At 38.1% G+C, this 26,650-nt stretch overlaps 1 protein-coding gene and 1 pseudogene across 4 annotated transcripts; both read left to right on the top strand.

The window, feature by feature from the left end:
* LOC148726940 (uncharacterized) overlaps window positions 1-26,650 on the top strand; it is a 50,009-nt pseudogene that overhangs the window by 2,049 nt on the left and 21,310 nt on the right.
* On the top strand, window positions 15,447-25,956 carry LOC111334846 (uncharacterized). Of its 4 annotated transcripts, none has more exons than XM_088727777.1 (11): window positions 15,447-15,914; window positions 16,175-17,813; window positions 18,260-18,401; window positions 20,474-20,634; window positions 20,881-21,073; window positions 21,423-21,500; window positions 22,928-23,006; window positions 23,645-23,724; window positions 23,936-24,016; window positions 24,287-24,364; window positions 24,965-25,956. In XM_088727777.1, the coding sequence occupies exons 1-4, from the start codon at window positions 15,683-15,685 to the stop codon at window positions 20,522-20,524; spliced, it is 2,064 nt and encodes a 687-aa protein (XP_088583903.1). In that variant the 5' UTR covers window positions 15,447-15,682; the 3' UTR covers window positions 20,525-20,634; window positions 20,881-21,073; window positions 21,423-21,500; window positions 22,928-23,006; window positions 23,645-23,724; window positions 23,936-24,016; window positions 24,287-24,364; window positions 24,965-25,956. The 4 variants fall into 4 exon arrangements, with proteins under 4 accessions (XP_088583903.1, XP_088583904.1, XP_088583902.1 ...); XM_088727778.1 differs by having other exon boundaries at window positions 22,912-23,006; window positions 24,968-25,956; XM_088727776.1 differs by having other exon boundaries at window positions 22,912-23,006; window positions 24,965-25,955.

Here is a 26,650-nt window from a genome sequence, read left to right as displayed (position 1 = left end):
GCTGTTTGTCCCACGCTGATTGGATAATGCTAAACAATGCCCGATTACAAATGCCTCATGTGGGGAGGGAGTCAGGGGCATATTCATGCCAGCGATTCATCTACGGACTAGCCTAATGTGAGGTTTATGTCGCTTGACGGAAACCCGACACGACGGCTCACCAGGCTAGTCAGTAGATGAATCGCTGGCGTGAATATGCCCCTGACTCCCATCCCACATGATGCATTTGTAATCGGGCATTGTTTAGCATCATCCAATCAGCGCGGGGCAAACAGCGTGACGGTTGCTCCTTGGCACACGAAATCGGGGCCGCGGATTTTGATCCCTTCGAAAGCTGAGAGCCCACAGATTACGTTTTACGAAAACTGAATTAATGATAATTGGAACTAGGCAGAGATTGAATGCCCAATGTGAGGAGATTGATATCAATATTGACGACAAGACGATCAGGAGAGTTGATCATACTAAATCTCTGGGTCTTACCATTGATACTCAACTCTCTTGGTCTAAACACGTTGACGAGATATGCAAGAAAGCCTCTTCAGCCATTGGTGCATTAAAACGTGTACGACCTTTTATTTCGAAGGATGTTGCAGTTCAAATTTATAATGCTTTAATATTACCACATTTTGATTATTGCAGCCCGGTCTGGGATTGTATGAGTGGCTGTTTGAGTGACAAATTACAAAAAGTACAGAATCACGCAGCCAGAGTAATAACTAAATCACCTTTTGCTACGAATTCCAACCTCCTCCTAGCGATGCTTAAGTGGGAAAAACTGTCTCTTCGTCGTAAAAAACAGAAAAATTTGATTATGTATAAAACATTGAATGAACTTGCCCCAGAATATCTTCAATGTCTTTTCCCTCAATGCCATGTTAATGATTATCACTTAAGAAATCTTGGACGAAAACTCTCGTTGCCCAAGCCAAGTACTAATTACTTGAAACGAAGCTTTTGTTATAGCGAGGTTTGTTTGTGGAATAAATTGCCTCAAGATTTGAAAGGCGTTGGTACTATTGAGCAGTTTAAACGGGGTATTAAGAAGATATCTGAGATATCGGATTTCCACACGGCAATCATGTAAAACAGCTGTAATATTTTAGTTTTTACCGATAGCTTAACTGACGATTCTCCTTGAATAAATAAAGTTTTACATTACATTACATTACATTACATTACATCAGATAACTTCTCATGAACGTCACCAAACCTAATCTATTTGGCTGTTTGCTAAAGTCAGGATTTTTGCGAAAAAATTGATCAGTAAATAAGTTGATAAACTGTCTTTATTCCCCAGTACTTTTTTTTATCTGTAATGGTCGACCTTAGACCATAGCCAATAGTTCTACAAACTCAGTGTCAAGAGAACACGATTCGACAGTGACGTAGATTCAGAATGGCGGTTAGTATGCTTTCAAGCACTCGCATGTAACAAACAAGTAGCAGGAAAAGTAATAGGGCTCTAGCCTGTATCAAAATAGGCCCGACAGACGTGAATGATTGCTACAAGGAATATTACTGGCCCAAGGAGAGGATGACAGTCTGTGGTAGTACTACCTCCAGTATTTTGTTGGGTCTCCCCTGAAAGTTCTAATGATACCGATATACAATCGTGGGTGAAGACGGGCACCGCAACAGTTAAGCGTCTCGCATGCATAAGTGTACTTTACACTTTTCAGTGTTCAATTAAAGGCTTGAGCGTGAACCTTTTGATACCGTGTCCAGCACACTTACCACGAAGACGCATGCGTCTCTCAATGAGCAACGTTATATTATATGGCTGATCTTCATTATTTCACAACATTTTCTTAATATCAATATGGCCTTTGGGAGGGAATTTGTTTGAGTTGTAATTAACATGTTCTGCAATGTAATAATCGTGATACGATCGCGCAATCTGTACACATTGTATTTATCTTAAATTGTTAATAGCCCAGTACCTCCAACTATTACTCAGCTACCAGAACCAAAGCCTTTATTTACCATTAGACAAAGCTATACTCTGACCTGCAACGCACCTGGTGACCCTCTACCAAATATTACTTGGACAAAAGATAGTATTCCTGTGGACAAGTTTTCATGTGACAGGTTACCTGCTTTATTTGATCAAGGTGAACAGGGAGGATGTAGGATCATACAGATGTACAGCTAGTAATGGATATACAATACAATACAATACAATAATTTATTAAACTCTCCCCGGAGGGGCCTTTCAGAGCTTAAAAACTATCTTAATAATTACAATTCTTACAATAATCACAAAAATTATAATTACAATAACTACAATGGGGGTGATAAAAATATACAGATGTATTTATATATATAGAATGTTAAAAATCAAAATCGACTGATCAGGAGATGATTTATCAGCTTACGTGTAAAAATGTTTGTCGAGGAGCTCAATTTTATATCGCTGGGTAAGTTGTTCCAAATGGTCACTGGCGGTATGAAAAACTTCGCTGGCCCGTAGCAGTTTTGTAGCGCGGTATGTCCAGTGTATATGTATTGCGAGTCGAGCAGCCGCTAATCGTGCCTCTCTTAATGAATCTAGAACTAAGGTTGTTCGGCGCCATACCGTTCATGCACTTAAATGTCATCACGGCATCACGATAAAATAGATAGTCTATAACTGGCCTCCAATGAAGCTGTTTAAGGATCGGTGTAATATGGTCAAATTTTCTTGATCCGGTCACTATACGGGCAGCAAAGTTCTGAATAGCCTGTAACTTTTTGATATTAGTAACAGAAGTGTTTGACCATACGCTTGAACAATAGTACATTTACTGAAAACTAAACTCTTAATTATGGTTACAAGTAAGTCTTTGTGGAAAGCATGTTTGGCGCGATTTATTTGGGTCAGGCTTGATCACTGAAAGTAAGCTGATCATCAAACTCACACCTAGGTCCCTCGCACAACGGGTAGGGACCAGATCTTTACCAAGCAAGGACAGGTTGAAATTTGGGATCTTGGCAATCATTCGGCGACTACTAAACGGCATTAGTTTAGTTTTTGTTGCATTAAGGAGGAGGCGATTACCAAAGCACCAGTTCCTGATCTTAGTGAGGTCCTTGTTCATGTCTTCCACAACATTTTCGCGCTGTTGAACGGGAAAAGTTATGTAAATTTTATTGTCATCAACACATGTCTTGGATTTGCAGCACTCAGTAAGGAACGGAGGGTGGGTCGTTAACATAAATATTGAACAGGATGGGCCCAAGGATGCTCTCCTGCGGTAATCCACTTTGAATCGGTAGTTTGTCTGAAAGTTGAGAATTGATACGGACAGCTTGAAATCTATTGGACAAATAGTTAGAAAACCAGTTAAGAGCTGCAGGGTACTGACCGATATCTTGCAGCTTTAACAAAAGGATGTCATGATTAAGACTATCGAAAGCCTTGCTCATGTCCAATAGGACTACCGCAGTAACTTTATGCTTATCCATTGCTTCTAGAATGATGTCAGTTGTTTCTATAAGAGATGTTTCTGTTGAAGAAATCGTTTATTTCCGCTTTGCTCGGTAGAAAGACGTTGTTTTGATTCTAAAAAATCCATAAGTTGGTTTAAAGCCACTTTTTCGCACAGAAGGTAGGCAGTAGTGAAACAGGTCTATTGTTGTTAGGTCTTTCATGATCACCTTCCTTTGGAATAGGTATAACTTCAGCCATTTTCCAAGGCAAAGGGAATGTACCTGTAACAAAGGATGACGTGAGCGTTGGAAGAATAACAGGAAGGCTGTCTTTAATGACTCGCATTGGGATTTTATCGTTCCCAGGGCTTTGTTAGTCGGCATTGCTAAAACGATATTCTGGATTTGTTTACATTCCACGGTATGAAATGCAAATTGTTCTGATTCGTCGTACGTTCTTGGCTTAAGACCTGGTTTGGCGAGATTGTATTTACATTCGTTTACTAAAGAATTTATTTTATCAACGGTCACTTGGCCAACTGAAGAGAAGAATGTGTTAAATTCATTCACAACAGTTCTGTGATCTTTACTGAAAGTTCTTTGGTTTCGCGATTTCTTTGGAATACAAGATCGAATAGTCTTCCATATACAGCGGGGATTCTTTGGATTCTTGTTAATTTGTTCCGCAACATACTCTCTTTCTGCGATTTTTAGTTCTCTCTTAACTTCTTTCCTGAAGGATCTACAGGCCGCCCAGTCAAGCGGGTGTTTAGTTTTCCTCGCTTGTTTGCGCCACTTATCCCTTTTCTTCATGAGGCCTCGAATTTCATCCGTCACAAATGGGTTAGGATGGTTCCTGACTTTGATCTTTCTGATGGGTGCATGTCGATCCAATACTTCATTAAACAAAAGGTTGAAAGCACTGAGTTGGTCTTCCACATCATCAACACAGTCGACAACAGACCAGGGCACGCTAGACATATCGCTAAGAAATTCTTTATGATCATAGTTTTTGAAATTTCTCGTAGTTACATAAACAGGCTCGGTTCGTTTTTTCTTCAGCTTTAGTGCAGCACAAATTAAACAATGATCACTTATGGATAGAGGAACCACCTTCGTTTCCATTACAAGGATTCCGTTTAAGGCAAGAAGGACATCAATTAGAGTTTCTGAAGTTTCTGTTATTCTTGTTGGCTGTGTAACCAGTTGCAATAGGTTGAAAGAAGAGTAGAAGCTCGTGAGAGCTTGACACTGAGCCGGATCATTTTCATTCAGCATATTACAGCTCAGGTCGCCCAAGATAAAAATTGGCTTGTTTAATGAAAGTGCTTGAACGAGAGTTTCGCTAAAGTCTGTATCAAAGCATAAGGTACTTGCGTAGGCATGTACACCGTGCAGACTGAAAAACTGACCTCGAGTTTCTGATCTGGATTTTCACCCACAACATATGCAGACCAAAAGCAGCAATGTAAGATAGTTGATAGAAGCATTCCACTTTGAAGTCTTGTTTTGTAAAGATACAAACACCTCCACCGGTTTGGGTACTTCTGTCGAGTCGATGAAGATGAAAGCCGGGAAATTCTACTTCAATATCTGAGACTGTGCTATCAAGCCATATTTCACTAACGGTGAAAATATCTGTTATTTGCGCGTACAGCTTCTTTAACAAGTACGTAGTGCTTGTGGTTCTTCAAAGAACAGATGTTCAGATGTGCATTCTTGATGTTGTGTAAAGGATCGGTCTGACAGCGACGATTCCGTTTGTCAGGTTTAGTGGAAACAGATGTCTTATCTGTTGCTGGGTTTGGGCTTATGGACCCGCTTAGAACAAGTCTTACAAGTTGAAAGCTTGAAGTAGAATTCGTGTAACTGTTAATGCGAGAGGCGAAGTAGCCTTTGCCGCGAGGGCGAAGGCGAAGGCGGCAACAATGCTGCTACAGCGTTCCGCCGCCAGCCTAGAAAGAGGTGTCCAAAATTTCTGTTCGGGTTCCTTGGCATTTTCAAAATTATGTATCTTGTACACTAGGTGACTATTAAACTTTTGAGTCCCATCATGGCGAATAATCGCGAAGTGGACAGCAGTAAAGAACAAAATTGCGAGAGCTACCGATGAACAACTCCCTACCGCCATGTGTAGCAGTCAGTAGCTACAAGAAATCTTCCAAATCGATTAATCGATTAAGTAAATCCAGAAGATTATAACCCTTAAGCTTGTGGTCAATCAGTGTAGGCGATCATTCGAAGTATCTTCAGATTTAGTGTATTGGGTATCGCTGAGAAAACCTAGTGTGCGGAGACAAAATAGTGCATTGTTTCAAAGAAGTGTCCTTAGACAAAGTTGAGGGTCTCAATAGTTCAGTGATATGGAGATGATGCCAACAGTGTCCGCATAGTTGGTGTGAGATGTAAGAATTATGTCCTCTATTATCAAAGCTGTTTCTCTGATTACAGCAATGCATTTTCAAATTGTTTTACTTCTTGATTTGTGACAGGTAAAAGTGTATTTTAATTCATGCAGGAACTACAAATCAAATCAATGGCGTGGACCCAGCACATTATAGAAAAGTAGTTTTTTTTTTCTGTTTTAGTATTCAGATGTCATTACAGTATATCTTTCGTTTAAACTTGTGAAACGTGAGTTTGATACGGATACCTGTAGGCATTGACTTCGTGAAAGCATTTTTGTCAGCATATATGCACTGACCTTTTTAGGGTTCAAGGTTGAGTTTGTTTACGTGAGTGCCAAGTATTTATTAAAAAGCTTTGTGTTAAAGCCAAGGGGAAATGGCTGATCAAAGCAGTTTGGTGGCCAAACATGTATGATTGAAAACCTTTTGCCCTCAGATCAAAGCACAGAAACACAAAGTTACAAAGACATTTCTTTTCTCAAAACGTTTTCTAATTAGCTCGTGAAAGGCGTGGCCCTGCAATATACTTGATATCAGCAATGGTCATTTTTGACTCAATTCTTACAAAGTTGTGAAATGTGTGCCAATTTTGATATTTTACTGCACCGCAGGTAATGATTTTGAAATTAGGATGGTTGAGTTAATACTACAGAGTGAAACCTGGAAGTCAGCCTTGAATAACAAAGCGTCAATTGAGTTCAAAACATTGCAGGCAAACTTGTTATCAGATGTAAGTATCCTCCGGCATTTAGTAAATGCATTTGGTGGTAATTTGTAAATCTTTGATGTATGAGCGTCAAATGCCAAGTAACTCCTCTCGTCCAGCACTGCTTGGGCTGACTTAGCTTCTGACTGATTCATTTGAGAAGGCGGCTTTGCACTTATCTGTACAATGGTAATTGGGGCAATTATTTTTTATAGCCCGTTGAACATTCGGGGAATATTTTGCAGATTGGATGCTTTTAGCTTAAAAAATTCGATTAAGAGACTTTTTGGATTTCTTTCATTGGATAGTTAATCAAGTATGCAGGAATTATGGTTTATTTTTTTGAAAATAGCATATTTTTTAAACTAGGAATGACCACTTGGGTGGTTTTCATTTGAATTTGCCTTCTATTAATGTCTCGTGAGATTCAGAGATAAGATCGTGATAGCCTTCAATAAATTACAACAATATATTGGAGGAATAAATTAGTTACACTACATAAATTAAATTTGTTCATTTTACTCTATAAGAGAATTGCTATACAAGTGTTAGGGCTGCGAGCCAGAAACTATTGTCCTGAGGCGAGTGGATTAGTGCATTATCTTTTTGCTCTAAGTGAACATTTGAATTGTACATTTCACCATTTTTAGAATTAAAGATAACTCTAATTCTTGAATTTAAGATCTTATCTATTTACGCCAAAAATCCTGGGAAGCAAATGTACACAATGGGTCTTGTTGAATTGAGGTAAATTTATTGCTAACAATGCTCAGTGTGTGCATATTTCACTAGTCTAAAACTTAATTGTTATTCTTGGAACATTCGATTTGCATGATGTAATCCTTTATTATTGCAGGTTAAAGTTTACGTTTTACAGTTAATCGAAGCGTTTAGAAGACTTTGGGATATTTATCATTGATAATTTTGAAACGATGATGTTCAATAGAATGATGTTCATGGAGTAGACGAAAATTAGTAATTCGTTTAATATTATGCAACCAGGTACATCAGCGAGCTTTAAATCTTTTGATAGAACCGGCAGTGTTGTTGCCATAGTAGATTTGAAGTTTGGAAAATCTGTTACTGATCCTATAAAACCACTGGAAGATGAAATCAAAGATGGAAAGCTTAGGTCATTTACAGTTGACCGTGAACTAGACCTCCCTTCAACCACCGGTAAACCAAGTGCGTTACATATATTCAAGTATATCAAGGATATTACGCGCTGCACGGAAATGCGAATTTTTCCTCCAGTGTTGATAGCATCTGTCACTTGTTTGCTTCACTCGTATTATGTCCTGTTTGCTATGCAGGTATTAGTTATGCATACACAGGCCAAATGTGATGTAGACTTTACTCGCACATTCAACGAGCTTGCATAACAGCTACGTCGACACTCTACAAAAAAAAAATGAATATTTAACAATTATTCCACAAGCGCGCGTTGGATATGAGATGATAGATGGCCAACGAGGCGCATAGCGCCGAGTTGGCTATAATCATCTCATATCCAACAAACGCGAGTGGAATAATTGTTTTATTAAAAAAACACCCCTAAGATATTAGACAAATCTTCTCGAATTTATTTTGTTAGAAGAAACCGGATGTTACAATGTACAGATATTTGATTATGGTATATTGGCTCATATACCATAATGGCTAAGCCAATAAGGAGTCTTGAATTGCATTATCCAAGGATCCAGTTTTCAATTAAAAAATGATACATGGGCGCGCGTAGAGATGGAATTTCTCGAAGTGTGTTCAACTCGATATTTGTTGTGTTGAGTTTAGCAAGTTTTCATGATTAAAACACCAAAAGCCTTTACTGATAAGAAAAGTCGACTTTATTGATGAATTAAAAAACTAAGTAAATTTATAACATAACCAAAGCCAACGTAAAGCGCGCGCTCTGTTTGGTCAATTCAGCGTCCATCATTAGCCCATGGATGTAAGCTGCTGACGTGAGCAAATGCAAAGACTGGTTTTCCGCTAGGGGTTGTTTTTCTGGCCACGTAAGATTTGTTACATAAAAGAAACCTCTTTTGTTTCAATGTATCAATGAGGCCATCGCCTCGCGTGACTCTTACACTTCTTTTGTGCTTAGCAACCTCCAGCGTGCATCCATAACTCAATGGTGTACGCTGTGGTGTTTAGCATTTGTTAAATTAAGATCTACAGTCCGCGGAAAAATTCGTAAGGTGAAGGGGCAATAAGGCTCAGGATAAAAAAAGCGTTTAATTATACAAAAGAAAAAAAAAAACAATGGGCGTAACTTTTAACCCTACACAATGATCACTTGTCTGTTTTGACTAAGAACTGCTGAAGCTCTTGGCTGTTTTCCTGACTGTTACTATTCAACACTTGGAATCTCTGATACTTCCTCCTTTGTGGCCTTTGACGGACCATCTTACAGGTAGAAGCTGAAGTTAAAACATGAACGTTTAAGGTTCTTCCAGACATATAATTTCCTTGGAAAGGAGACTTGAACAGACGACTTTCCACCGAGCACAATCCTGCTGGCGTGTTCTGGTTGCATCAACGGCTACGAAGATCAAAGCTGCGACAAGAAAGACCATGCCGTGAAAGTGCTCATATTGGCCGGTTATCTTGACAATTTCTGTCGGAGGAACATTGCTGTCTCGCAGTTTTCGTTCGACCGTTTTCCTTGCACTTCAGTTGGTGATTCGTTTATCTGTTCCACCCGCTTTCGCACAGTCTATCTTGAGGGAACTCAGTTTTTTCGCTTCCATAGGTGGAGGCTCGAATCATTTCGTACCTGATAAGGCCAACCTATCCAAGAGTTTCCTTTGGCCGTTTGGCCATTTTTATTTTGACGCTGAAGTGGTATTTCGCTTCTTTGGGTACTGTAAGGTTTTCGAACATTCTTGGGTTAATTGTTCTTATATTTTATGGATTATCGTTCAGTTGAGTCAGTCAGTCTCATGCATTTGAGTACTCCAGATATTCCTTGCCATTACAGCAGCACGAAAGGCGAATGACGTATCAGCAACTGGGTCATCTCATCGCCCCTCTGAATTTACTCATGATAAGGGCTTCCATATAGCATTGTATATTTAAAGCCATGTAAATGTTGTTGGCTATATATGTTTAAACACGTGTTGGTTTTCCTCAAGGTACAGATCAAAGTGACGATCGCAAAAAAACACCAAAATATTCTTCATGCCGTTTACTTGACAATCTTATTTCTACTTGTGGTGATTATCATTGTATTAGTGTTTATCATTTGGAGAGGTAGGAGTAAGCAAGGTGAGACATTTGATAAAATTTACCTTTTACCTGTGCAATAATCTCTCTTGATCATTTGCCTGGATGGTAGTTAATATGTTATTCTCTCTTATGTACAGGTGCATTGAAGCAAACAGGGTAGGTGAGAGGTAGTTTTAACTCAGTTTAGAGTCTTTTTTAACAACAAGCCAAATTACGTTTCTCTTTTATCATCCATGACTTTTCGAGAAAGAAAAAAAAATGTACCTTCGGTTATCAGTTATTGAGGTTTTTAAGGTAAACAGCTATTCAGTGTTATTTTTTGAGAAGAGAAAGACTGAATACTGAAGAAGGAGGAATAACTTGTTTCATTTTGGAGTGTGACTTCCCGCGAATCTGCACCGAGCCACAGCAACTCTAATGATCTAAATCAAACCTCACCAAGTACATAAATCTACGCCAACAAACCCATAAGTCCTATAGACCGCACCGAACTATACCTACCACAATCAACGACACCAACTATTTCAAAGTACACTATTTTCTCTAAACGGCTCCAAAGTGCAACCAACGTTGTCCACATTGTGGTCTACATTCGTGACGTTTATCAAGAATCTATTCCCAATACTTTTGTAAGCATTTTTTTATGTTACTTTTATTTAGAATAACTCTGGTTTTTGTATTTAGATCTCTTCTCTTTTCACCCAAAATCCGTGAAAGCAGTTGTACACAGTGAGTCTTGTTAATTCTAGGTAAATGTCAAGCTAAGATTGCTCAGTTTATAATGACATATCTTAATAAATGTTTGAGAGAGGTCAATGCATTTGTTTTGACGAAGGGTTAAGGCTCGAAACGTCAAATTTTGAAAGTATTGCCAATTGATATCATCAACTCAGTTGATGAAACCAACTTAGCCTGTCTGGAGAATTTGATTCGCATCATGTAATCATTTGATATTGCGGGATTTAGTTACGGCTTACAGTTGATCAAAGGTGGAAAGCTTAGTTCATTCTCAGTTGGAAGTGGACTTACACCCCCATCAACCACCAATAAACGAAGTGGGTTACACGTATTCAAGTATATCAAGGGCATTAAGGGCAATTTGAAGATACAAATTTATTTTATTGAAGTGTTGATAACATTCGTCACTTATACGCTTTGCTTACTTGTGAGAGACATTCATTTTTGTTGTTTTCCAGCTCTTCCTTTACAAACGTAACAGTCGCAGGTGAAATCCAACGTTCTTAATTTTCAAATTTATTGGCTTTTTAGTTGTTAAGATCGTCCATTTTCAATTTTACTCAAGGTAACTTTCAACAGAATCGTCTGCAAATAATTTTGTTTCTTTGTATCGTGTGATTAATGTGTTCTTATACCTTCTTCGACATGTAAATGTATGCCTAAATATATTTAATATTATTTTCCCGCTGTTCCCATTACAGGCAGTTAGGGCTCAGGTGAGAAGGGAACGCCCTTTATATTTAATAATTTCTCTTATTGCAAAGTTTCCATCTCCAATTTTACTTGAAAAAACATTTTATAAAGGACTTAGGATATGATTTTATCGACTTAATGTAGTTCGATCGCTCCAACCTACTTTAATCAAAAACTGCAACACACTCGGCGAAGAAAGAGATGATAAGCGAAGAAACCTTATTTTTCTTGGCACTGGGTATATGATTTGAAGGTAACAGTTTACATCCAATGCTAACTTGCAAACTCACAAAATAAATAAGGTCCAAAAATTAAATATCAGAGCTAACCCAATGATATAGTTTTTACTTGAGAAGTTCAACTGTTGAGAAATCGAGCTTCGGAGGAATGCAAAATCTTATACTTTTTTTCTTTCTCTCCACGTTTTGGAGAGTACTTTTAAATGTATTGCTGCAAATTAAAAGATTATTCGTTGAACTGTGATCTGCTACGTAAGGTTATGTAAGGCTAGGTTATTTTTGTGGGAGTGTTTATCACATCTGTCACTTGTTCGCTTCGTTCACTTGTGATCACATCTGTCACTTGTTCGCTTCGTTCAACGGTGATCATAAATTTGTATCCACTACTGCACATTTAATGTTCTGTTTAACATGAAGATATTAGGTACGTACCTTTATACTCTAAACTGAATAAAGAGATCACTTGCACGTTGCTGGGGTTTCAGAAGAGCTACTTCGACTTCCGCCAATGAAAAAAAAAGCGCAAGTTCTCGTGTGTTAAGCCGCAAAATGTAATAATCGCCGCAAAATGTAATACTGACACAAAATATAATAACAATCGCCGCAAAATGTAATACTAACGCAAAATTTAATAAAACCGACGAAAAATGTAATAAATCACTCAACGCAAAATGTAATAACTTTTCAACGCGAGATGTGACAACTTTTCAACGCGAAATGTAATAACTTTTCTATGTAATAACACAAAATGTAATTACTCTTGAATGAATTGTATGCTCTTAACTTCGTCGTGTTACTCATCTTAGATTACGTGAGTCAAATACAAGATTTTCAGGTTTTCTGGTTAACTTTAAAGGCAGGGTTTTCTCGCTTGTGAATTAGTGAACAGTGAATAGTGTATGGTTTAGTGAATAGTGAATGGTTTAGTGAACAGTGAATGGTTTAGTGAATAGTGAATGGTTTATTCGATACCTTAACAGCAGCATGGGCTGAATTGCTAAGGTTTACAATGTTATTAAGGTTGAGAGCGGACGTCAGCTGATTATCATTACTGTTAGACTGTCTTTCAGTTCGGCTACTATAAGGACTCTCGCTTTCTCTTTTTCAAGAGAATACCATGCAAATTTCATTCTGCTCACATCGTTTTCGCTATACGTATACTGTTTAGGTGTTAGAATATAGATTGTTACTGTTTACGACGCCATTTTGGCGGGTAGGTAATTTCGATTGAAGGCGAAGTGTTAATTAAGCAATTGCTATGAGACTTCACTTCCAACAACCGATTGATTACATATCTACTATGTATTTATGTATTTGCAACAAGGGATATTCCGGTATTTCGTCAACATCAATAATTGTTTTTTCTCATGCACATGACCTTAAGTTTTTTCCTTAAATACATGTATATTCAAAACATTTTCCCATCTGTACCCTTAACAAAGGGTTCTGTGCAAGACAAAGTCTTTTATTCAGTTGAATTTTCTTTAAAAAAAACAACCCGGCTTTACCACGGCTGTTTACTTCTTGCCGAAGCCATCATTTATCAAGAAATTCTGCTCACATCGTTTTCGCTATCCGTATACTGTTTAGGTGTTAGAATATAGATTGTTACTGTTTACGACGCCATTTTGGCGGGTAGGTAATTTCGATTGAAGGCGAAGTGTTAATTAAGCAATTGCTATGAGACTTCACTTCCAACAACCGATTGATTACATATCTACTATGTATTTATGTATTTGCAACAAGGGATATTCCGGTATTTCGTCAACATCAATAATTGTTTTTTCTCATGCACATGACCTTAAGTTTTTTCCTTAAATACATGTATATTCAAAACATTTTCCCATCTGTACCCTTAACAAAGGGTTCTGTGCAAGACAAAGTCTTTTATTCAGTTGAATTTTCTTTAAAAAAAAACAACCCGGCTTTACCACGGCTGTTTACTTCTTGCCGAAGCCATCATTTATCAAGAAATTCTAGTCTCGTGATTTAATATTTTGTAATTCTTTGTACTTTGCAAATATTTCTAATGATTGCTTGTTGTTTTCCAGGTTTCCCCTTTACAAACATCACAGCTACAGGTAAAAAGCAACCTTTTTAGTTTTCAAATAAATTCCCTTTTTAGTTGTTTAAGTCATCGATTTTCAATTTTACTTAAAGCAATTCTTACCAAGGGTGTTTGCAAATAGTTTTTCCTTTTTTGGGGTCGTATAATTCATATTTTTTATTCCTTTTATAACATGTAAATGCATCCCGAAGTATTCACTGTTATTTTGAAGCTGTTCCCTTAACTAGCAGTTCGGCCTTTCCAACCGTTCCCCTTACCAGCATTACGGCATCACATTAGAGGGAACTTCCTTTATTTTTAAAATCTCTAACATTGCGAATTTTCTCTCGCTAATTTTACTTGAAACAATATGTTATGAAGGACTTGGGGTATGAATTGATCTGTTTGCCGTTTTTTTCGACCGCTCCAGCCTACTTTGATCAAAACTGTAATTTTTATTGGAAAAGTTCAACTGCTGAGGTAATGCGGCTTCAGAGGAGTACAAAGTCTTGTGCCTTTTTCTTTCTCTCCTTGTTCTGGAGAGTACTTTTAAAATATACTACTGCACACTTAAAGATTAGTCGTTGAATTTTGTACTGCTATGTAAATGTCTGTTGTTATTTACAACGTTGAGTATTCATCCACAAGTTTTAAGACATTGAGGGCCAGTTATTTGAACAAAATTCAGCATTTGTTCAACAAAACCGCGCAATAAACTATCTTAAATTTGGCTGAGTTTTTCATCTGAACAGTAATTTTTGTTAGCAGCGTCAATAGGGCCGAAACTAGCTGCGGAGGGACATTCATTTAATGAAAACAACCCTTTTAAAGAGAATGCGTTAAGTCCACTGTTTGCGCATAACCTCGGTTTGGGTTAGACGTTGTGTAAATAACCGGCCCTCGTGTTTATCTTCGTCATTATGAGCGGAACAAAGTGAACAGGAGTGGTAAGGTTGGGTCTAGAAATACTTCTGATGAGGTTAAAAGTTTACTCTGGTCCAAGATCAATTGGAAATTCACCCACTGGGTCACTCCATCGCCAATGTACATTGGATGGGGGCCTCTATTTACCTTTGTATTATTATGGTGATGTAATGGTTCTTAAGGCAACAATCATTTTTCTACCTTTGGTGATGATCATTGCGTTGGTGTTTGTCATTTGGAGAGGGAATAATAGGCTAGGCGAGATCTAATGATCTATTTTTTCCTTTACCCTTGCTGTAATCTTTATTGGTCGATATAAATGTCTGTAGTGAGAATGTGTTGGAAACTAGCTCAAAAACTGAGGTTGAAAGGGATAGTCCAGCCTGCTCTCTAGTTTCCAACCAGTAGGAGAAACTGTTCTAGAGATTCCGATAAAATAATCTTAATGGTTACTCTCTCTGCACTTTTCTATTTCTGCTACTGTGTCATTGTGCGAGGAAGGCGGACATTCAACACTGCGGTCAAACACTGTGCGCGCTCAAGAGTCTAAAAAACAAGATATGGCGGACTTCCAAACGCGTGTCTATCATAAAGTGATGAAGGAAAGGTTGAATTTGCAACTATTCCAACATGTCCTCCCGGTGAGAAATGATGATGAGGATCAATTGACCACACGACCGAAAATGATTGTTGTGATGATTCTCCGGTTCATTCCTGTGCGTCATACCCAGGTCCCTGTCTTCACGCTCCACCTAAGCGAAAAAAAAAAAAAAATGGCGGATATTGCTTCAAGCGGTGCTTCCAGCTCTTCAAGTTCTGGTGGCGCAGAATCAAGTGTGGCAACTTCGAAAGGTACGTATCAGTTATTCTCACCGGGAGGATATGTTGAATGATCGCACAAATTTTACTTACTTTTATTTAAATATATAAACGGATCGAATATAAAGCCCTGGACATGCATTTTAAAATCTTCCTAGAAACTTTCCAAATTTACATTAATTAAAATTTATATATGCATGACAGTCATGCTTTTCTAATGTTCGAATTCTACATAGTTAGTAGAGGGGACTGGTTAGGAAGGTCGGTGAACTTCAAAAGAGGAGGTTATTGTTCGATTTTTTAGAAATCACGTGACCAATACCGTGCACAGCACAGGATTCAACTGAGATGTGGCGCCGGTTGTCACTTGAGTACGGTACGCTGTCTTGTGTTCTTTTCGGTGTTATTATGATAAAAAAAGAAAAAACAGTTGTAAATCGTAACAAAGCTACTCTAGATTAAGTTTAAAATGCCTGGCGATAATTGTTCCGTGGTTGGCTGTGGATCGTGCAGGCGATCGAAAGGTATAGGCATTTGGAAACTTCCCGCTCCGAGGAACGAAGTATACAAAAAGTGGAGAGCAGACTGGCTGAATGAACTCACAAAATCAAGAGAAGTAGACAAAGATTTCCAGAAACAAATTGACAGCGATAGAGTCTTTACATGCGAGAAGCATTTCGCTCTTGATGATATAGAAATTGGTAAGTATTCAGACTAAAGCTTGTGTGTGTATGGTGCTTACCAGTATGGAATGTAGGATTTTTGTGCGCGGCACAGCACAACCGAAGGTGTATGTGTAGTTAGTAGTTAGTAGAGGGGATTATAAACATCAGATGTGTGTTTATAACTTGGAACTGACGATGTTTACTTTTGTGTTCCGTGATGGCAACACATGTCTTGTACTAACCAAAGCTCTTCCGCCTTTCTTACTGATAGATAAATTATTTAACTTTGCTTTTAGTCGTGTCTTCAAAGATGACCAAGAAAAGACCGAAGTTTGGTTCTCTACCGACTCTAAATATGCCCCAAAAAAGCCACCAAAAGGAAAAGCTAGCGCCACGAAGACTGCTATCGATCGTGAAGGACTTGCCTGAAATCAAAAGAAAGAATGCTTGTTATAGTAACTTTGTAGAACTTTGCAAACGAGTTCATCCTTTGAAAACCCTCAGTGACTGGTCAGTTCAAGAGTTAAATGACAGAATATTGCTGAGAAAGATAAAAAACACCTTTTTGTTGCCAGAAGTTGAAATCATGATAGATGACAGTTTGGGATACACAATTTCAATTTTTGGATGGCTCATACCTGAAGACCATGAACTGTATTCTAGATATTTAAGATCAGTCAGTAATATCACAGTTTCTGACCTTGTGAAACATGTTGAAAGCCACTCCATATGTCCTGGAGTAATTCCACATGAACTATCCAATGCTGTAATACCCCACATCATCCCGAAATCTGTCGATCCACTATTCGACGATAGTTCATTTCCACACCAGCAGTATTGGAGAATGAGAGGATGTGAAATTTTAACAGAGGATGAGGGCCAGCAGTGTGCTGGTTGCTATGGATATTCACATGAGTCTCGGCTAAAAGAAAGGGCCAAGCAGAACAAACTAGCTAAGCCAGCGCATCTCAATACCCCAGTCTCTAACACATCTCCAGAACGATTAAAACTGACTTTGCAGATGCAAAGATTGAAATGTGCAACCCTTGAAAAGAAACTTCAAGAAATGAAACTTGAAATCGAGAAATCAAGTGTTGAGATTGATCATGAACTCAGTAAAGACATGACTGATATACTTGGTCAGGCAGAGATCACACCATTCATGAGCCTATTTTGGCAACAACAAAAGAAACTCCACAACAGCACATCAACTGGTGTCAGATATCACCCAATGATAATTCGTTATTGTTTGTCATTGGCAGCCAAATCACCATCTTGCTACGAGGAAATAAGAAAAAGTGGGATACTAGTACTGCCAAGCCAAAGAACACTGCGGGATTATAGAAACTTTATTAGACCCAAAAGGGGCTTTCATGAGAATGTGATTGAAGAACTGAAAGCATTAACAGACAAGTACTTTGATGTGCAACGATATGTTGTCTTGCTATTTGACGAAATGAAAATCATGTCAAATCTTGTTTTTGATAAGGTCACAGGCGAATTGATTGGATATGTGGATCTTGGTGACCCTGATGTCAACTTTGGAGCTCTGGAAAAACTTGATGAGGTTGCAACTCATGCTCTTGCTTTCCTCATCAGAGGTGTTTGTACAGAGTTGAAGTTCTGCTTGGCCCACTTTTCTACCAATGGAGCTACTTCTGCCCAGATAATGCCATTGTTCTGGGAGGCTGTTGCTATTTTGGAGTTAACCTGTAACCTCTGGGTTATTGCTTCTACTTCAGATGGAGCCACACCAAATAGAAGATTCTACCGAATGCATAAGAGTCTTGATGGAAATGCTGACAGGGATGTGTGCTATCGCACAATCAATTTGTTTGCACCACAGAGGTTTATATACTTCTTCTCAGATGCCCCTCATCTTGTAAAGACCACAAGAAACTGTCTGTATCATTCTGGATCTGGTACTTGTACCAGGTATGAGTTTACAAAACAATTTCAAGATAAAAAGCAAAAGGAATTTTACTGTGCAGGTGGAGAGCTGTTGGCCTTTGCTGTCCCAGTAACAATAGGGGCAGCAGTTATGTCCAACAGCCAATAGAATGGTTATGATCAGGGCCCAGTTGTTCAAAGGCCGATTAGCTCTAACCCAGGGTTAAATTTTAATCCAGGTTTCTAAATTTCTCTAATCAAAAGCCATTTTGGGATAATTTAAATTGCCAAATGGGCAATCTTATATCCGTAACTGTTATTGGGACAGCAAAGGACAGCAGCTGTCCATCTACACACAAGAAATCCCATCTGCTTATTATCTTGCATTTATATATGTTTTACATTTTGCTGTTAATAACTCCTTATATGATATTGTAAGTTGGCAATGATTTGATGCATACATATTAATGTTGACTGATTATTGTTTCCAGGTATATGTGGAATGATGGTCACTACTTATTATGGCAGCACATCACCCAAATCTTTTATCAAGATGCAGAGAATGGCTTGAAGTTGCTTCCTAGAATTACATATGAACATGTTAAGCTGAATTCGTACTCCAGCATGCTCAGAGTAAATGCCTATTTCACTTCTATTTTTTTTTTACTTTTTGTTCATGTGATAGATACCTTCAAGAAGCGTTGAAAGCGATAAATAGATTAACGTGGCCTTAAATAGTGGCGATTGAAATTAATTTTTAAACGGCAACACAAGCAAGCGATACAATCACGTTTCTAAAATGCGAAAGCCACACAGCAAACTCTATATAAAGCCTACGGTGACATCATATTTTAAGATTGGCTCCCAAATATTCGATAAATGTAGCATGAAAGTAAATCAGAAATCAGAAAATGGCATTTTTGGGTGCCCAGTTTGTCTAAATTTCCCTTTTAATACACCCCTGGATCTCTGCAATATTGTTTATTTTTGCCCCTTGAAATGTTTCCAAGTCTGCTTACAACCTTGTGTTAAACCAGTTCCTTGTAAAAAAATCAACAAAACTCGTTATTGTTGACAATATTTTGTTCAATTGATTATATTCAATCTATGTATACTACTACAGTCGACTACCAATAACTCGAACCTTCAGGGGAAATTAAAAGAGTTTGACTTACTGGAAGTTGAGAACAAATGATGTCACGCACAAAATTATTGACTCTCAAGAAGAAGGAAGGCAAAGCTTGCAGAAATCTGAATGACCCTGAACTGCACTGTCATGTTAAAAAGCTGAAGAACACTAGACTGCCTTAAAATAAGTTCAAAGTTTCAGACTCCAGTTCCATATTTTTTACTTAACACAACTTGACAAAGGTGGTTAGAGTTATTGAGGGTAAAATTGTGTAGAAAATGACCTGAAGGGAAATTAAAATTGCTTCGAGTTAGTGGGAGGTTCAAGTTATTGAGGGTTTGAGATACTGAGGTAAACTTACAGTAAATGTATTAAAGGAATCCAAGGAAAATAATGATGTCGGTTTGAGTTAGTGCAAGGTTCAAATTAGCGAGGGTTCGAGTTATCTGGAGTCGACTGTATGTTCAAATTTTCTCCCCCTACCCTGGGGCATATCCAATTGAACCCATCAAGCTTTGATTACCAGATTAAAATTTTGCCAGCTGAATAAAACTCTAGTGGCATGGCACGGTCGCTTAATGGTTAGTGCGTTGGACTCCAGATCGAATAGTTCAGGTTTGAGCCTCTGCCAGGGCACTGCATTGTGTACTTAGGCAAGACACCTTACACTCACAGTGCCTCTCTTCACCCAGGTGTATAAATGGGTACCAGCAAATTTACTGCTTGGAGTAACCCTGTGATGGACTAGCATCCCATCCAGGAGGGAATAGAAATACTCCTAGTTGCTTCATGCTACAGAAACCAAGATAAGCTCCGGCCTGATGGGCCACTTGCCTCAAATGCAGACTTAACCTATCAGAAATCAAAATTTAAAATCAAAATCAAGATTATGTTATCAGCCTTTGCTAAAGTCTTCAGCTGATAGCAACAAATTTTAACAATAAAGACCTTGATGATTCTGGATATCACAGAAACCTTAATAACTATTAAGTTAAACACTACATATGTTATTATTTACCTAATTCTCCAAGCACAGCTCATGGTAAGTATTGTATCACCTACATACATTGTGTGAACATTGGTTGACAAATTAAGGCCAATAACACTTTGCACTCCCCCTTCATCTACTAGCATTCTATCTCAAATCCATTTCTCTGATTGGCTATTCTACCCTTTCTATCTATTATGTGATAGAACATGAGTAGTGATTCTCAACAAAATGGTGGCAAGTTTTTATATGTAACTTTCAGTGTTTCAAATTGTACTGTTCTGATAGAAAAGTTGTGATCTAATTGACTGAGGCGTTGTACTCCTAAATTTGACTACAATCACAAGGTTCCAACCTGATTGTCCAGTTGCCCAAAAGATCTATACCTCCCCGAATATTTTTTTGGGTTTAACCCCCTCCCCTAACCCCCACCCTCCCTCCCCTGGAAAGTTCACTTAAGCTTCAGTTTTTCCTTTAAAATCTCTGGCTATTGAGACCTCCCTCTCCCTCAGAATTTCCAAATTACCGTCCTTTGGCTTGGTATGGATATTTTTATAACCTTGGTTGTTCTTTCTTGGTTGTTTTTAGAAATGTCCATCCTGTTTGGCTGATTTCCCTGTTGCCCTGAAAAAAATGTAGAACAGCTACATGCAATTACAAGTTTGAGAAAAAAAAAGAAGGACTGGGACAAAGTGTTGAAGAGGGGGAAAACAAGCTCCATCCATGAAACCAGAAAGCCACATTACAGAGTATGTACATGTAGCCCAACTAGATGTAGTTTTTTGTTAAAACATCAGTTGTTCCATTATTCCTGCTGATATTGAATTTATTGAATCTATCAATCATTAATTACATGTGTTTGTGTTAAGTGCAGCACCAAACATCATTGTACCAGGCAGTTCATTTTAATCAGGAGGTGTAAATTGTTTTAACTTTTCACATATGGATTAAGCTATAATGCATATTTATTATTATAATATGCCTTTGGATTTCAGGCTGATGTCCTTTGCCTCCACCACGACTACAATGTTTTTGTGCTCATGAATAAGAAGCATGGTGGAGGCTATAATAATTATAAATTTGGCACCCCTGGGGTGGCATACAATTTTATTGGGGACAAAACAACAATGGTGGCACCCTGCAAGGAGGGACAGCTTTTTTTAAATTTATAGGCTGCTTTTTGTGAAGGTATTTAATACTTTTTATTATGTGTATAAAACATGTAACTAGAAAAAAGTCATTGTTTTCCTACATTTACATAAAGTTGACACTGCATACTAGAAACAATGTAATATGAAGAACCTTTAAGAATGAAATAATAAACTCCTTATAACTTATAACTCCTTCTAACTCTTCAAGATTAATTTTGTATGAAGTCAATGAAAAAAGAAATAACATTACAAGATGACCACAAACAGGGTTGTCAGTGATATGTTATACGCAAGCTAGGGTAACATATACTGTCTAGGTAACTTTATTCATATTAATATTACCCTCTGATACATTGAGTTTATTGAAATTTGCATTCTTCATTCAGCCAGATGTAGGCAAAAGGGAAAAAACACAACAACATCAACCCCAAGCCTAGATGAGTTGATGAAACAACTGTCTTCATGTAAGTATTCAATTTTTACTTAGTTGTACTATAACATATTCATTAAAAGGTAAGCAAAGCATTTGGTGGAACTGGTTTGGTTCAATTTCTAGCCTTGTCCACTTCAGGGTGTTGTGTTGTTATGCAAGACACATGCCTAGTATCACCAAGCATGTGACAGGTCTACATGTAAATACTGACTAAACAATCTGGTAAACTTTTTGCTTTAGGTGAAATTACAAGGAAATAATAACAAGTTTTTACTACTGAGTAATTGATTTGTCATGTACTCATCGTCATAAGTCTGTCATGGTGGCCTAATGGCTCTTAATTTTGCTGGGCTCTGGATTGAGCAGTCTGGGTTTGAGCCCAGGCTGGCATTGCTGTGTTGTACTTTTGGTGCAATACACTTTATTCTCACAGTACTACTCAACTGAGAGTGAATGGGTATCTTTGAATTGTTGAGGCAACCAGACAGATCAATGTTGGGGAGGGGGGGGGTAACTGTGATATACCATTGTCCAGGAAAAGCTGCAATACTTATTGGAATAGAGTAGTTTTTACTTGAGAGTCCACAAAAAATTGCATTTACTTTGGTTTTGCATTACTGTGTTTGTTTTTGCATCACCGCCTCCCTGTTAGCTCTATTGGTAGAGTGCCAGGCTGTTGTGCGGGAGGTCGTGAGTTCAAATCCGGCCGGACCAACACTCAGGGTTTTAAATTAACTGAGAAGAAAGTGCTGCCTTTGTAATAATATCTGCAAATGGTTAGACTTTCTAGTCTTCTCGAATAGGGACGATAAATGGAGGTCCCGTCTCACAAGCCCTTATATGTGTTAAAAGAAATTTGTGGGACGTTAAAGAACCCACACACTGTTCGAAAAGAGTAGGGCACGCAGTGCCCAGTGTTGTGGCGTATCTTTGTGTAGTGTCTATCAAATTGATGGGGGGTACTGCGCCTTTGAATATTGTATAGAAAAGGCGCAATATAAATAAGGAATTCATTCATTCATTCATACTGTGATCGGTCCTAAAAAAAAACTGTTTGGTGGTTGCTTAAAAAATCTGTGCCACTTTCTCAACCAATCGGAAGTGTGAGTAAACCAAATCTAATCACAAGTAAAGGCAGAAGCAATCTGGACTTGCTCACACAAGTTTTACTGGACTTAACTAGTTGCTAAGGAAAGCATTGAACCGGAAGATTCATTAGGGAATGAATCATGTGCATATAGGGTGGTCTAACATGCATGTGTGAGTTGTAAATTAGCTTCGTATATATGGCTACCATAAATACCTACAGTTGTAGTTATTTATTTAAAAAAAGAGATAACTATACATTTGGGTGATTTACATTGTTGTTAATCATTGCCTGAGTCCCTGACTTGGCAGCCTGCTGTTACTGATTCATACACCTTTTAATCTCATTTAAGCAGGAATTTACTTTTACAGCTAAGGAAAGGACTGGCGTTGAAGATCCTCGAGTCTCCTAAAGAACCTCCTCAAAGGAGGCCAACAGATGGGCAATTATGTGAGCATATAGCATTGTAACGTTTAATCATAATTATCCTTTTTTCACCACTCACTCTTCTACAACTTCGAGCGGAAGTGTAGCAGAGAAACAAATCCTTTCCTCCCTTAAGGCAGCTAGCTATTAGCTAGAAAGGCTTCTGAGACTTCCTGCACAATACTTTAGCTACAGTGATGAATGAAATATCATAATAGAGAATGATCCTGGCCAAAAAAATAAAATAAAAAAAAACATACACCAACGTAGTTGGTTTTAAAGCAACAGGTATATTTAATTTTACTGAAGCGCGAACTTACCTTTACAGTCAATGAAAGCACCGGCCTGGAAGAGCATAGAGACTCCTCTAAAGAGCCTCAACGAAACAGGCAGATAGCAGGGCAATCGTGTGAGCTTAGCATTTGTAACCTTAAATAATAATTATTCCTTGTTCACCACTCCCTCTTCCACAACTTCGAGCAGCAGTGTCGACGAGTGACAAACTGGGTAGTTTAGATACTATAATCATGACTTTCAATGAAACGGTCACAAGTCGACATTTGTTGTTAATCGGTGCTTCCCCTGAAGGCAGCTATTACTATTCATACACCAAAGAAATTAGTTTAAAAGCGTCCAACTGAAGCATGAATTTACCTTTACAGCTAAGGAAAGCACTGACCAGTAAGAGCCCAGAGGCTCCTCAAGGAGCGTCCACGAAAGAGGCCAACAGCACGGCAATTACGTGAGTCTAACATTTGTAATGGTAAAAAATCCTTATTCCTTGTTTACCACTCACTCTTCTACAACTTTGAGCAACAGTGTTGAAGAGTGACAAATTATTGCCTCCCTAAAGGCAGCCAGTTATAACTATTCATACACCAAGGTATAAATTGGTTTTAAAATAACAGGTATATTTAACATGATCTTTGTGACGCGTAGACTTACCTTTGCAGCTAAGGAAAGCACTGCCCTGGAAGAGCCTAGTCGCTCCTCTCAAGAGCCTCTACAAAAAAGGTCGACAACAGGTCAATCACGTGAGTCTAAAGCATTTTAATGTTAATAATAGTTTTTCTTGTTTGCCATCATACTCGTCTTCTACAACTTCGAGCAGCAGTGTTGAAGAGTGACAAAGTGGATAGTTTATTGATCGCATTAATCATTCCGTGGAATGAAACGGTCACAAGTCAAAATTGGTGTCAATCATTGTCCCCTGAAGGCAGCTATTACTATTTATACCCCAAAGTAATTAGTTTTATAGCAACAGGTATATTTCATCTTACTGAGGCCTAAACTTATCTTTACAGCTAAGGAAAGCACCGGCCTGGAAGAGCCTAGAGACTCCCCTAAAGACCTGCCACAGAGGCAAATAGCAGGGTAATCAGGTGAGTATAGCATTTGTAAAGTTAAATAATAATTGTATTCTCTCTTCTACTTTTTTGAGCAGCATTGCACAAGAGGGAGCACAGTGGGAAGTTTATATAGTGATATTAATAATGTCATAACGGCCAACATACTTGCAGATAAGTGTACAGACTGATAAGGTCATGAAAGATTGGACAAGGACAGTCTATATTTTAGATAACATACCATTTTATTTTGAGTAGTATTTTTGCAGTAATGATATCAGACTTATTATTTATTTTCAATGAATCGTGGATAACTTTCACTACTCTCTGGCTCGATACCCTTTTAACTGTTAGTATTTTCAGGAAGACCGTCACTGAACATAAAACATGTAGCTTTTTAAAATCTGTATCTGTATCCGCCCCTCGGTTCCCAAAAGAGCAAAGCTACAGTGTTGTTTTCTACGTAATTTTTGATGCCTTTTGAATGAATAATTTATGCAGGGAGAAAACTGGTTCACTATTTTAAAGTCAGATTCACTTTTTTTTGTAAGTTTCTTAAGTTATGTGCTTTTGACTTGCTTTGCAGTTGTCGCTATATTAGAGAATACTGACAAGTGCTTTTGTTGCATTTTTTAGTAGGATCACACGGGACTGAAGAAACGTCCGTTGTATTTTACCGGGTGGACGACAAGTACTCGGCGGTCGGCTACCTGCAGCCGGGTCGGATGACCCTGCATGGCCAGACTCACCCTGCCGGCGTGGATGTCGTCCTTGTTAGATGGGTCGACAACAAGGAAGGGGAAGTGCCACCTCCGCTCGCAATAGTGGACCCCGAAGAGAATGCCAAGCTGTGTCCTGGTCAATTCTTTGCGTTTCCCAGGACCTGCTTGGCCAAAGTTAAAGTTATCTGAACAGTGGCCCCGTTGTTCAGTGTTTTAGCGTTAGAGAGAGAGCGTTTCGTTTTGAATTCCTTTTCCATTACTGTTCGTGTAGTGAGCGTCCGCTCACTTTATAATTTTCTTGGCAGTGGGAATTAAAAAACGAAAGTAATCGTGAGCTTTACTCGTTTTTGCTTCTGATGAAAATGCACATGACGTGGGGAACTTACGTAGTAATATCACTGCGAAGATACCCACTGAAACCGACCTTTATAGTGAAGGCAATTTTCCTTTATATTTTGATTTCCTTATGATGATGATGATGATGATGATGACCACGACGACGATCGTGATGATGATGATGATGACCACGACGACGATCATGATGATGATGATGACGATGACGATGACGATGATGACAATGAATAAGTTTTAAGTCTAAATTTTAATTGCTGGAAGAATCTTTAAGTTGTGTTTTATCAGCATACAGATTGTTTTATGTGCCATAATATCTTTATGTAAATGTATATCAAATCTAGTCCCCTTCTTTGACTATACGTTGAATAAACTTAGGCATACCTGTATGCCTTGTGATCAAAGAATTTCTTTATATTGAGAGTAGAAGTATATATTAGTATGAATGTGGTTTTCAATCTTACACTGAATGATTTTTGCTATATATCTTTATTTAAATGTATATCGAATCTGGTGACTTTATTTTTAATTCAAATGCTGGAAGAATCTTGCAGGAGTGTTTGATCGGCGTACAGATTGCTTTATCGTGCAGTATATATATATATATATATATATATATATATATATATATATATATATATTTCCCTCGTATACAGAATTTGTTTAATTGAAATTAGCCTGTATCTGTGATTGGATCCTCCTTTGTGATCGGCTAAGTTGTCTTCGGTCGTGTATCTTTAATAGATCCTTAGTTGGGTTTCATATGGGGTTATAGGCTTCCCCTACCCTGTCACCTTAAAAAGTTAAACTTCCCGGGAGACCACGTCTCCGATCACGTAAATCACATCTTTGATTGCCGTGTTGCCAGCATGGTTGTCCTGATAGTGTAGTGGTCATCACACCTGACTAGTAACGGGAGGGACGTGGGTTCAAATCCCGCTAAGGGCAAATTTTCTTTTCAGACATTTATTCTATTTAAGTATGATTACTTGGGGTGTATAAGATCAGGGTTTCCCTCGTATACAGAATATATATATATATACATTAGTTGAAGAATCAAAGAGGACGCATCGATTCTCTGTTACTCTGAGTTTCGCGCCGAAGCGTTCGTCAGACAATTTTATTCAATAAAGAACATACCTCCTTATATAAAGTAGTTAATTAATTCGCTGGTGCGATGAAATAAATAAATCCATAACTATTCTCTGGGGCTATTGTTGGCGGCTTGTAAAATTTGATGAGTAAAATT

Source organism: Stylophora pistillata, chromosome 7, assembly GCF_964205215.1.
Source record: "Stylophora pistillata chromosome 7, jaStyPist1.2, whole genome shotgun sequence".
NCBI lineage: Eukaryota > Metazoa > Cnidaria > Anthozoa > Scleractinia > Pocilloporidae > Stylophora > Stylophora pistillata.
This window is presented reverse-complemented; position numbering and strand designations above follow the sequence as displayed.

Excerpts from the sequence above, each read along its gene's own strand:
- LOC111334846 (XM_088727775.1), top strand. The coding sequence starts at position 15,683 with ATGCCTGGCGATAATTGTTCCGTGGTTGGCTGTGGATCGTGCAGGCGA. Across the intron at positions 15,915-16,174 it reads TCTTGATGATATAGAAATTG|TCGTGTCTTCAAAGATGACC; the intron begins GTAAGTATTCAG and ends CTTTGCTTTTAG. Across the intron at positions 17,814-18,259 it reads GGATCTGGTACTTGTACCAG|GTATATGTGGAATGATGGTC; the intron begins GTATGAGTTTAC and ends TATTGTTTCCAG.